Here is a 12,370-nt window from a genome sequence, read left to right on the forward strand (position 1 = left end):
GTAAGACAATTCATATAGGCCATAAGCATTGGATAGAAATTGATCAATTGATTACTTTAAGTAAATGCATGTATAGTTGGAATATTTTATGCAAAGAATTTGTGCTGTCAATACCGTGAAACCTCTACTGATACTGCTTCGACTTACAAAAGATGCTTTTAGATATGGGAGACTGAAAATGCTTTTATAGTTGGGCTCATAGTTGGGCTAGTTTGTTTAAAAAGCAGAACAAACAAACAAAAGAATAAAAAAATTTCCATTTCACTTTGTTGTGTTTATTATGAATTTAATGAGTGTGTTTATTTTCGTACATTACATTTTCTCTCAGGTGTCAACTGTTGGGCGGCCTCGAACTGTTGCATAATTAGGAGTTATCATATACCACATACACACAGAGACAACTTCGGTTTCTAGCAATTCAAATTCTGTGTTTTCTGTATGTTGCACAATTTTTTAGTTCGTGCTACTGTAAATATATCTTTCCACGTATGTTCTAAACAAGTATTTATTCTGAGCAAAACATTACCGAGACAACAATCTAACACCCAACTCTTTTGACCTCCTACTTCCCGTGGTCTTTTCAGCCTCATTTAGACGGCCAATGCCAAAGGTAAACAAACAACAAGCATACCATTTGTAGTTTTTATTCGTTATTTCTCAGTTTTTCTTCTCATGTGTCCATTTCCATTGATTATCGAGTAATATAATTCCAACATGTATTTGTTACAGACTTTAACTATTAAATTAAATCTATATACATGTATATAAATCTTAACGTTTGTTAGCCTGTCATCCCTGTGTACGGTTATAACGATTAAACTAATCGGGTCTAATCTAGCAATGAAAAATCCACTTCACATAAGATTTGATCTCCGAACCTGCAGGCCTGAAGACTAACAAACTAAACCACTACACTACAATGTCTAACTGACCATGGTGATGAACGATTGTGACGACATTCATTACATCGGTTAAAATACTCGCGGTTAAAACGCTTGGGGTTATTAACTAGCACAGTTGATCGTTACGTGTAACGTAGCGATCAACTGTGATTTTTACGGTAACGTAAAAATCATTAAGCCAGTTTCAAACATGGCTTTTGTTTAGTAAAGATTTAGACTACCAGCTTACGAGGTCAGTTACTCAACATCATTGGATAATTACTTTATCTCCCGGGTAACATCGGGCAATCGCCTCATCTTTACTATAATAAGAGCCATGTCCGTCTATCCGTCTGGACGTTAAAAAGAGATTCGGCTAGTATATTTATAATTTTGACAAGTATTATGTCCGAGTTTCTTAGGGGAATAAAACCGATTAGGACATTTATATGGTAGAATGCATTTCTAGTTACAAAACCTTTTACCTATAAGATGGATTATTCCGGAATGAATTAATTCCGCAAGTAGAGGTTCCCATGTAATCAACAATGAGTAACTGTGGCGTGATGCTAGCTGACCAAATGCGTCACACCTATTATTGCACTGAAGAAAGGGTGTATACCTCGCAATGAGTAAGTGCCTTATCCTGTTAGGTATGCTAAGATGATCAGTGAGAGATATGAGGTAATGCGTCATTACAGTATCAGGAGAACAATACGAATTACAGCATGATGCTGGAGATTACACTAGATTGCTAGTGTAATCTTATGCTCTCTGACCTGAACATAGTTAGCATTTATGTAGTCCGAGTTGGTCTTTTCAGCTAGTTGGCTTAGCTTGACTCTCGTTGCATCAACTGAAAAATATTTGTGAGAAAATGACACCGATAAGCGTGTGTCCAGACAACATACAAAATTGGTGGTGACTTGAGCTCAGGTAACACGAATTTAGAAAGTTGCAACCATTTATTATGGCAAAAAAAAGTGGTATGGCATATAAAACTGGGACCTGGTTCACACTGGAACGTTGGCATAGCAAATGTATGTATTTTTTTTGCATTACACATGGAAAGATGATGATCAGTTAAATTTTGCAACAATGTTGAGCCAAAAAAACATTGGCTGCATCAAACGCAACATTTGTGGGCATAGTTACAGCATACTTGCTAATAAGCAATAATTCTCAAACATTTGATGTATTTCTATAAAACAATTATCAATGTTTTAATAATTAAAGTTTGCTGTCTTTCGCAGTTTAAATGCCGAAAGGGACTTGAGTATAAACGAGTTCACCTGACATGAAACATTCATAGAGATATCACAAATGTACTAGATTAACTAGAGCAATTAAAAGTATATTTACTAACATTACCCTGTTCAGCCACAAAGGTCGTACCAACCATGGATACAATGTCAATGTAAGTTCGGGCTGCACACATAAATAATTATTTATAAAAATTGAGTAACTGTGACAAACTTGGTCCACACAAACTTTAAACTGAGTCCATTGTAGACATGTTTATACTGAAGAGGTGCAAAAGGACTCGTGAGAAAGACCAGCTATGCTATGCGGCAGATTAACATGATTCTCTAACGACAGCAACATAATTTGAACACCCACTGTGATCAAGAGCCCACCTTTATTGCAACACAATGGCTTGCTCGCACAATCGATGCACAATTTAAATGCTGTGCATCTGACACTGGTGTATTGAATTGACATCTTCACAATACAAATCAGTGAGTCAAAGGTCATAAGAAAGTCATAAGGACAAAGTTAGACTCCAGACGGACAAAGGACAGACAATTACACACGGCAACTGTAGGCTGAACACCAAAGTGAAACACTATAACAATGTTTACAACAACTTGCCAATTCTTTAAAAGTGTGAAATAAAGGATGACTAGACGGCGATGAACAAGAACATTGAGAGAAAGGAGTCTGTTAGAGTGCTTAGCAAGTAGGAGAATGGCTCAGGACTTCCTCAATGAAGCATTGTGAACGGCCACAGCCAGTTGTATTGTTGACTTTGCGAAGGCATTTACACACTTCTACTTTCAGCTTATCAGGATGAATTCCTCCTCCTAATCTGCTATTTATAGCTGTTGATAACGGAGAGTTGGTAACGCTGTTGGTAACGAGGAGACCCGCTCACAGCCCCAATAGAGAGCGATTAAAAACTGAAAGCTCCATGGCTACCCTTTTAATTCCAGCAATAATATTATGATGCAACAGCCTCCATTGCTCCATAAGCAGCTCCATTGCTGACTCGAAGTAACCTCTAACCTCGGGATGAGCGATGCCTGCGTGATGACGCAAAACTATGCCATGAAAATGCACACGTCTGCTAGACACACCTTTGTTAATTCACGTAGTACATAAGATGGCTATAAACAAGAAGATTAGATATTAGGGTTCTTTAATTCTTCTAATCGAATGCTTTACTTTTAGGTTAAAGAGTATCCATTGCTATATGGACACTTGCCACAATCTAAGGTGGTCTCCACCACAACAGTATCTCTAGCTAGTGCTTACTAGCATTATCATACATACTTAGCATATCTAGCTAGCATTACCTATTTATAATAGTAGCTATCTAACATTAACTATCTAAAAATTGCCTACATATAATACTAGCTATCTAGCATTACATACAATGTAGCTAATGCTAGTTTTTTAACATAAACTATCTAATGCTAGCTATCTGACATTACATATCCAATGGTAGCTATCTAACATTAGGTATCTAATGTTAGCTGTCACTTGTTTGAGCTACATGTATTTTATACGCTCTGCTAAAGCTACAATTCCACATTAGGCAATCGAACTGCAAGAGAGAGAGAGAGAGGTTTGAGATATGTATTGTTACGTACAAGGGACGATGTCCCGGTATCTGTTTTTAGCTCGATTCTCTGCAATACTTCCAGCTGATCGGCTATACTCCGTCTCATTCTCAACTATTTGCTTTCCCTTCTCTCGAAGTTGCTATAAAAGATTATATACTTAAAACAAGCTGCACTGGGCACATGTAATGACTACGCTGGGCACATGTAATGGCTACACGGGGCACATGCAGTAACTACACCGGGCACATGCAATAACTACACTGGGCACATGCAGTGACTACACAAGGCACATGCAATGACTACACCGGGTACATGCAGGGACTACACCGGGTACATGCAATGACTACACCGGGTACATACAGTGACTAAATGGGAGCGGAATTACTTCTGCACTAACTGATAAGAGAAAACACATGGTGAAATGGTTGTAGGCCAGGTAGCTTTATTTTAATCTGAAGTAATTTTTTAGTAAAACAACCTGTAATCCATCGATTGGTTTGTTTTCATATAACCAGTAGCACAGGTCGTTGACAAATGTGATATGTGATTTATCGCTGTTGTAGCTAAGTAGCAAACTATCCGCTTAAATAACTATAAGACTTCATGTTCTGGGCATTCTATTATCACCGCATTATTTTTGTCATGCAAGGCTTTTGTAAAGATCTGTTTAACATAGCCTCACATCCATTGTGAACACGAATCCTACTGCTGATAGAGTTATCAAACCCAATCTTTCGGGTATGCAATGCTAAAGAATTCAGGTCTATTATGCGCCATTGCTATTGTAATGCTTTGAAAATCAAAAACCTTCATTACAACTCGATCGTTAGTTTGTTGTTTATCAAATAAGCGACAAACTTTATTAGCTTGTCAAATAGGCTATATATAAAACCAAGGGTTTGTCTGTCTATCGCCATTCGTATTTCCAGTTAATAGCGATTGCTTAAAATACGTATGCTTGCATGCTTCCGTAATCTAGTGCGCCGTGAAAAATCATGTGTAATGATTATATGCACAATTATTCCCAAGTATGGCAAGGTAGCTGCATGGTAGCAGATGCTAGTGCGCTTGGCTTTACATCCGTGCATCCCTGTGAGGTGCAATATTTTTTCCTAACGGTCTTAGCTGTCTTTTGGAAAACATGGCTCTTATTATAGTAAAAATTACTATGGTGAGTTACTTAAGTTTATTGGGTAAAAAAACTTAGTCAATAGCAGCTACATTACCTGTTACTGTTTATAAGTGGCTTCAGATCTTGAGTGAGCATATAGCAAAAGTAAAAAAAATTTTTAATAATCTGTTTTAGCAATGCTGCGAGCTTTTGAATATTTGAATTCTGCACTATGCGGACACACACACAGAAATAAACAAATACCTTCAATTAAGTCAAAATGGTAAATATTGTATATGTTGATTATAAATAAAAGCTAGTATGTATATAAATTAATGTAGATTACTAAAACAGCACATGTGAAACCCAACTGTTAGCAGCTCTAAAGATATAAAAACAGTCCATTTTACCAATTTTTTTGACAGAAACACTGATATAAAGTCTTACGTAGGAAGCAGACGGAATGCGTAATCAGCAGCCTTTAAACACACTAACGCGAAAAAAACCAGGCGAGGGAGGGATGCATTCTAAATTTAGTAATGATCAAAATATGAAAATGCTATTATTTTTTATCGAGCTTGTGAAATGCTTGTGTCAACCTTCAAATATGAGCCTGTTTGACTATCAAAACCCCAATACAGATGCGAGCTAGTGTAAACCAGCAAATACACGAGACTAGAGACTAGCGATAAATGATGGGCTAGGGAGTGTAAGTTGAAGGCTGAAGCAGGTACTTCCTTGTTTGGCCACAATGTTGACACTATACCAATTGGTAAACACTAGTGACTCTGAAGTAACAGTAGCTACTGTAGCATGAGGTCTCTAGGATATAACTCTACTTTGTCGCCTGCATGAGGAGCATCACCCAATCTACTAGGAAAAATTCCTGAAGGATCAAGGAAAGATCAACAGCAATTCAGCGAAGCATCACTCTGTTTCAGTAGCTATAAAGGACTTTTTTACAGTTTACTGTGAACCAATTTCTTTTTTTCCTTTTGACTCTTTTTAACTAACTAATGCAGTTTGTTAGACAGAATGCTCAGGGTGCTATGACTAGCAGTTCTTTGTTTGTGCTATTAACTATAAAATGCATAACATGAGCCACTAGGAAATTCGAAGCGAGTTGTATAAATGTCACAGAGATATTCCTACTACATGTATAGAGGTTACTCATTGCAGGTGCACATGGCCTAGTTTGTTCTCTAAAGCAACGACACACTGTTCTTTTTTTTAGTACCGTATATGTTTTTTTAAACATGATTATGAAATAAAATTGTGTGCAGTTATTGACAAAACAGTCTTATAATCTAAACAGCTAGTACATGCACCACTCTTCTTTTTACATACAGAACTCACTAGTCATACATCTGCTCTGGTGTAAGGAACAGCTGCTATTGGTGGTTCGCACCAATAGTGTTCCAGAGAAACTGCCTTCTCACAGAACATGCTCAAAGGAACCGATACAATGATGTGATTGAGAAGACAGGGAAAATAAATTTCATTTGGATGTTGAAGTTATGGCACAAATGTTGAGGATGGAGCTTGTAATACAGCTGAAGGACCCGGTAGTAGTTGCACGCGCACACGTACGGAGTTACAGCGATAACGCCTCAGCGCACCCTAAAGGATTGGCGATACACAATGACAGAACTAGATTACGGATGGATACCTAGTGTAAATATATGCTGTGACTACGCACAACAATGCTATAAAGCAATGCTTGGGTCGACAAATTGGTGTCAGTCGTATGAAGGCCATGACATTAGAGAAATGTTGAGTATTGCCAGCATATTTATTATCTAATGTCGATCATCGACAATTTGTGATAGAAATAATGCTGTGCAGCTATTTGCATCGCTATATTTTATATAAGGAAAGAATGCTACAAATTAGCAAAACAAAAAGCCAAATACAAAAAACTACTAGGTTCATGACAAATCAAATTATAGAATAAAGGGATTCAATTGCTGAAAGAATTACTTGAAATGTTTTATAAACAGTTCCAATTTGTACTAGTGAGCTTCATATAGCTATTATAAGTAGGAATACCTTTGTTTCTATATAAATAGTTGCTTGCGCAAAGCCCTGTTGTCATCGACATTGAAAGGTGAGTCGTAGATAGAACTACCTAGCTTGCATTGGAAATTAATAAAAGAGAATCGAAATAATTAGTGTTAGAATCAAATATTTCAGCCAATCACAGATGTGTCAGCTCTAACTCAAAGTAAGTACACCGACTTGTTTGTTTCAAAATGACAAATCGACAATGCTTCACCGAGACATCACCAACGCATTAGCTACGCAATATGATAGGTTAGAACAAATGCAATGTCTCAATATGGGTGCGTTAACTTTGTGTCAAAGAGCATTCGCTATGTTCCTGTTCCTGTTGCCTGTTCTTATGTATGTCATAAAACACTGCATGCATAGATTTTATGAATATGAAGTCATTTAAAAGCCAGCCCAGCATACACAAGTTTGGTCAATTTAATCTAACCCGTGATGAGTATGCATACAATGCCTCATACAACATACTGTAAGATACATGAGATTCAGCACAAATGCTACGTCTCATGCGCCCCTTAAAATTCATGAAATTAAGTATATGAAATCAGTAAAACTGGTAATTTCTTGCCTTTTTAGAAACAGATTTTGTGTGTATGTTCTATGAGGGTGATTATGTATTGATTACATTGGATATGACAAAGCTTTGGGAGGGAGAACAAGTCAGTTAAAACGGCATGAAAAAAACAATTGTTCTATTGCTCTAGGCAAGCACTCGTATGTGTGAGCAAAGGTTGACTCCCCCAGTAAAAAAAAGTGGTCCACGTCTTTGCTCTTTAGGATATAAGGTAGTTTTGTCAACGTCTACAATTCATCTTTCAAAATCCTCACTGAAAGAGCAGGTTTCTGGTCACCAAGAGAAATAGTAACAGTAATTATGATACTCTATTGTGCTGGGAAACGATGACCACTATGAAACTATGATACTCTATAGTTTGCTGACCTATTGATTTCACGGCTGGAGAACTGTTCTACACGGTCTGTGTTATATCCAAAAAATAAGTATACAAAAATGAAATACACTACATGTAGTTCATATGGGGTACTTCTATAGAATATTAGAATATAGAACATAGAACGCACATAGAATATTCTGGAGGTAGTTCATATAGGATGTATCTATGAGTCGCACATAGAATATTCTGGGGGTAATTAATATAGGATGTATCAATGAGTCGCGCATACAGTTTTCTGTAGGTGTGCATATAGGACACCTCTACGGGCCATACATACAGTATACACAATATAGTTTATATAGGATATGTTTATGAGTAACACATACAATATAGTTTATTTTAGGATAGCCTACACCTATGGGCCATACCTTCAAGTATAGTTTATATAGGAAACATCTATGGATCATCTATACAATATAGTTTATATAGGGTATAAATATGGCCATACATACAATATACACAATATAGTTTATACAGAATACAGCTCTGAGTCATACATACAATATGGTTTGTATAAAATACATTTATGGGTTGTACATACAATATGGTTTATGCACGATATATCTATGGGTCAAACATACAATATAATTGATATAGGATACATCTATGGGTCATACATACAATATAGTTTATATAGGAAACATCTATGGATCATCTATACAATATAGTTTATATAGGGTATAAATATGGCCATACATACAATATACACAATATAGTTTATACAGAATACAGCTCTGAGTCATACATACAATATGGTTTGTATAAAATACATTTATGGGTTGTACATACAATATGGTTTATGCACGATATATCTATGGGTCAAACATACAATATAATTGATATAGGATACATCTATGGGTCATACATACAATATAGTTTATATAGGATACATCTACGGGTCATACATACAATATATTTTATATAGGATACATCTATGGGTCATGCATACAATATGGTTTATATAGGATACATCTATGATACCTTATGTGGAAAGCATAGCGACTGCGGCTGATCATAGAGATAGCCAATTTGCATCCACTGCCAACTATTTGCTAGCAGCTGTCAGATATGTACTGCTTGGACTGCTCACACTACACAGTGATAACAGGAATGTTTGCCTAATGAAAGCAGTAATTAGCATAGTTGACATGTAGAGGTGGAACGAGACACGAGACGTCTCGTGTATCGACCTGTCTCGTATCGGTCTCGTCTCGACTTAACTATTGCCAAACTCGAGACAGGAAATAGAACTAAAGCGCCTGCGCACGGTTGTTAAAACATGGCTTCTCGCGGTAACAACAATTCTATATATTGTAATGGATTGCGGGCAACTGCCTTTAAAGTTATACCCGGTCCGTTACTACGTGTTGTTATTGATTATGTTGGCCACCGAGTCTAATCATGTAGTCCGGACAACAGCCCTGCTAACATATTGTAGTCCGGTTATATGTCCTTAAACAGATACCGGGTCGTATCGAATTACCCTCCGGATAATCCGATTTAACAAATAGACTTGCGGGTAAAATGTCTGTATTTTATCGTATCGTGTTCAAACACCAACTAACCTTCAAAAAATTTGGACATCTTTTATATACTACCAATTGCGGGTAAAACTCGTCCGGACACGGAGAAACGAACTAAAGGCCGTGTCAACCAAAGTACGTGTTCAAGTAACAATGACATCATTAGTTCAATATAAGAATATATATGGTAATTCATATAATTTCATGAGTACAATTTAAATATAATTCACATACTACAGTTAAAACACAAACAAAACTTAACATAAATGAAACAATAAAAATGAAAGTGTTACCGTGTGTTCTTTTAGTTGCGGTACTTCTTTGTAGATCGACGGCTCTCGGTTTCATTACACATTTCATTACATTAAAAAGTAGATCTAGTCAATAGATGGTAAAAATATACATGTACAAAGCAATATGTTTATAATAATTATTATCAATCAAGCTCAAAATTCTTAGAAATATATAACTTCGCTATTTTAGAGCTGTTTGTGTCACTTGTTTACAAAAAATGACAAAAATACATGCATATCGCTATTAAAATGCTGTATTTAAATCGTTTATACCAGGTGAAAATTAAATTAAAAAAGATTTTTATCATTTTTATATATCAAGTACACTAGTGCTAGTGTAGTGCAATCATCCCCAAATGCTCATTATTTTACTGTCTCAGGTCTCGAATTTTTACAAGACAGTGTCTCGAGTCTCGTCTCGAACTTTAAAAACCTGTCTCGTTCCACCTCTATTGACACGGAGAATGTGTTGGCACTTCAATAGAAAAAAAGCTTTGCAACAAAAACACTGATGCCTTGAATCAGACTGGAGACAAAAGTATTACATCACCACATGAGATATTGCCAGCAATATATCATTCCTCAAACCATTGTATGCACGCTGTGGTCTTGGAAAAGCCAGTTTTACGACAGCCAACAGTTGATGATTCAGCCCACCGAGCATGTTGCAAGAATAAATTCTATTTTGATGCAGGAAGTGCTGTTTTCAGAAAATGCGATAATCTTTAGTAAAGATGCGCATTATGGTCTCATGCTGTACAAAAATAGCTACCCACCGCACTCACTAGATCTTATTAGATTAACAGAAGCAAATGGCAGATAGAACTGTTTAGATAATTCAGAAATCATTAGAGACATTTCTGTGCGATAGTTTGGTTAAAAACTTAGTACACAGACAAGTTTTCTGACGTCTGACATGCAAAACTGCAGCCATAAGTGGCAAGACTCAAGCTTTTTAAAGTAAGATGTGATATTAACAGAGCAAATTTGATTAGCGAAGATAGACCTGTGAAATATTAGGTAAACCGCATGCCTACGATAGTAAATATATATCATAACTTTGCTCATCGCAAAACATAAGATAAAAACACAATAGGTGATTTGGTGAGAGAAAGAACAGTGGTAACAGCAGCTATTAATGCAAGACTAACAGCAAATATATCATTGAACACATCCCTAGCAACAGTACTAACATCTATAGAAATAGCACTACGATCTATGTGCTTTATTTACAGTAGCAATACTAGTACTGTAAGCTAACAAGCTACCAACAGCTACTGCAGTGGTAGTACTAACAAATGACCTACTAGTATTAAAAGTTCTATTGATAGTGCAAACAGCTATGGCAGTAAAATACCAACCTCGATAATAGTACTAACGTGATTCGTGTTAGTATTACTGGTTATAATAACAGTACTAAGTAGCCAACCGTAAATGGTGCATACGAGATGCGATAATTGATAAGTTTTAGTCATAAGAGTAACAGTACGTACAGTAACAATATGAATTTCACAGTACTTATAAAAATAATATTGACAGCAATAATAGTAGCGCAGGGAGTATGGTACTGAAAGTCATAGTACTGACAGTCTTAGTAATGACAATAACGGAAAAGACCGTAATGATAACTAAAGAACTCACCTTGTATTCCTTAAATAAGGTTTCGGCATCATCGTGCAAGAGATAAGAATATCGATCAACGTGCTGCTGAAGACAGTCGAGCTGAGAGTCCATTGCTGTAGTGACACAAGAGTGATAAGATAAGAATAAGAAGAGAGATGCTCCTACTAGACTTGGCAATGACTAGCTTGAGTCATGATTCGCTGTACTCATTGCGCAAACAGCCTTGTCATAACATCTGTCATCTTAGTCAGAATACGAGTCGAGTTGGCACAACCACAAGAGATGCAGCAGTCAATATGTACAACACTAACTGCCAAGCTGCTTGGGAACGATAAGAAGAAACTTCAGTTTTTATACAAACCTGATGCTATTGTGCCTCTTTAACCTCATTGCCTCGTAGATGTTCCATTGCAAACCTAAAATGTAAACCACTTATTTGAGAAAAGTTTTTGTTCAGCATTTGTGCCGGCTGCTTGCATTAGAGGAAGACCGGCTGAAGAACTGCCATCAGTAGAGATATAACAGAGAGCAGGAACTAGCTGAAGTGATTTATGGCTACATTGCTCAGACAGACAATAGGACGGTGTATATGGACTCTTTGGTGAAATATGACAATAGCATTTTGAAATGGCTCGATCAAGTGTTTGCTATGCATTCAAAAGTACCGACATAAAACTGTTTCAGAGCCTGACTATAAAAAAGTAAGATGACTATTCCCATTGAAAGTCGATCAGTCACCCCGTGAGCCAAATGCTAGATCTTTCTAACCTATATTTACTGCTGCCGAAGACTCCCGAAACAGTAAGCAAATACCCAACATAGCTAAAATGTAATACCATTCCACTTTAAAATTGAGGCACTCTAGCATGTATTTGTTTAGCCTGTTATCCATAGAATAACAGCTGGCAGATTACCCTACAATTTTTGTTAGAGTTTTACAAACATATCCTTAAACTTGAGTATGCTCCTCAGATGTTGGCATGTTTTTTAAATAAGCATAAATATTTTAAAATATTCATTCCATAGCAGCCATAAAAACAGTTTAAAAGTTCGCATGCAAAACAAGCTAGCCA

General features: G+C 36.5%; 1 protein-coding gene across 1 annotated transcript in view; it reads right to left on the bottom strand.

The window, feature by feature from the left end:
- The window catches only part of LOC137405111 (uncharacterized), a 33,304-nt gene that overhangs the window by 19,450 nt on the left and 1,484 nt on the right, over nt 1-12,370 (bottom strand). Inside the window, exons 2-5 of the mRNA XM_068091337.1 lie at nt 11,659-11,713; nt 11,316-11,410; nt 3,755-3,866; nt 1,661-1,737 (exon numbers count right to left, since the gene is read on the bottom strand). Coding sequence (XP_067947438.1) covers nt 1,661-1,737; nt 3,755-3,866; nt 11,316-11,408 — 282 coding nt within the window. The 5' untranslated portion in view covers nt 11,409-11,410; nt 11,659-11,713. The remainder of the gene's footprint in view (nt 1-1,660; nt 1,738-3,754; nt 3,867-11,315; nt 11,411-11,658; nt 11,714-12,370) is intronic.

This window comes from Watersipora subatra, chromosome 1 (assembly GCF_963576615.1).
Source record: "Watersipora subatra chromosome 1, tzWatSuba1.1, whole genome shotgun sequence".
Lineage (NCBI taxonomy): Eukaryota > Metazoa > Bryozoa > Gymnolaemata > Cheilostomatida > Watersiporidae > Watersipora > Watersipora subatra.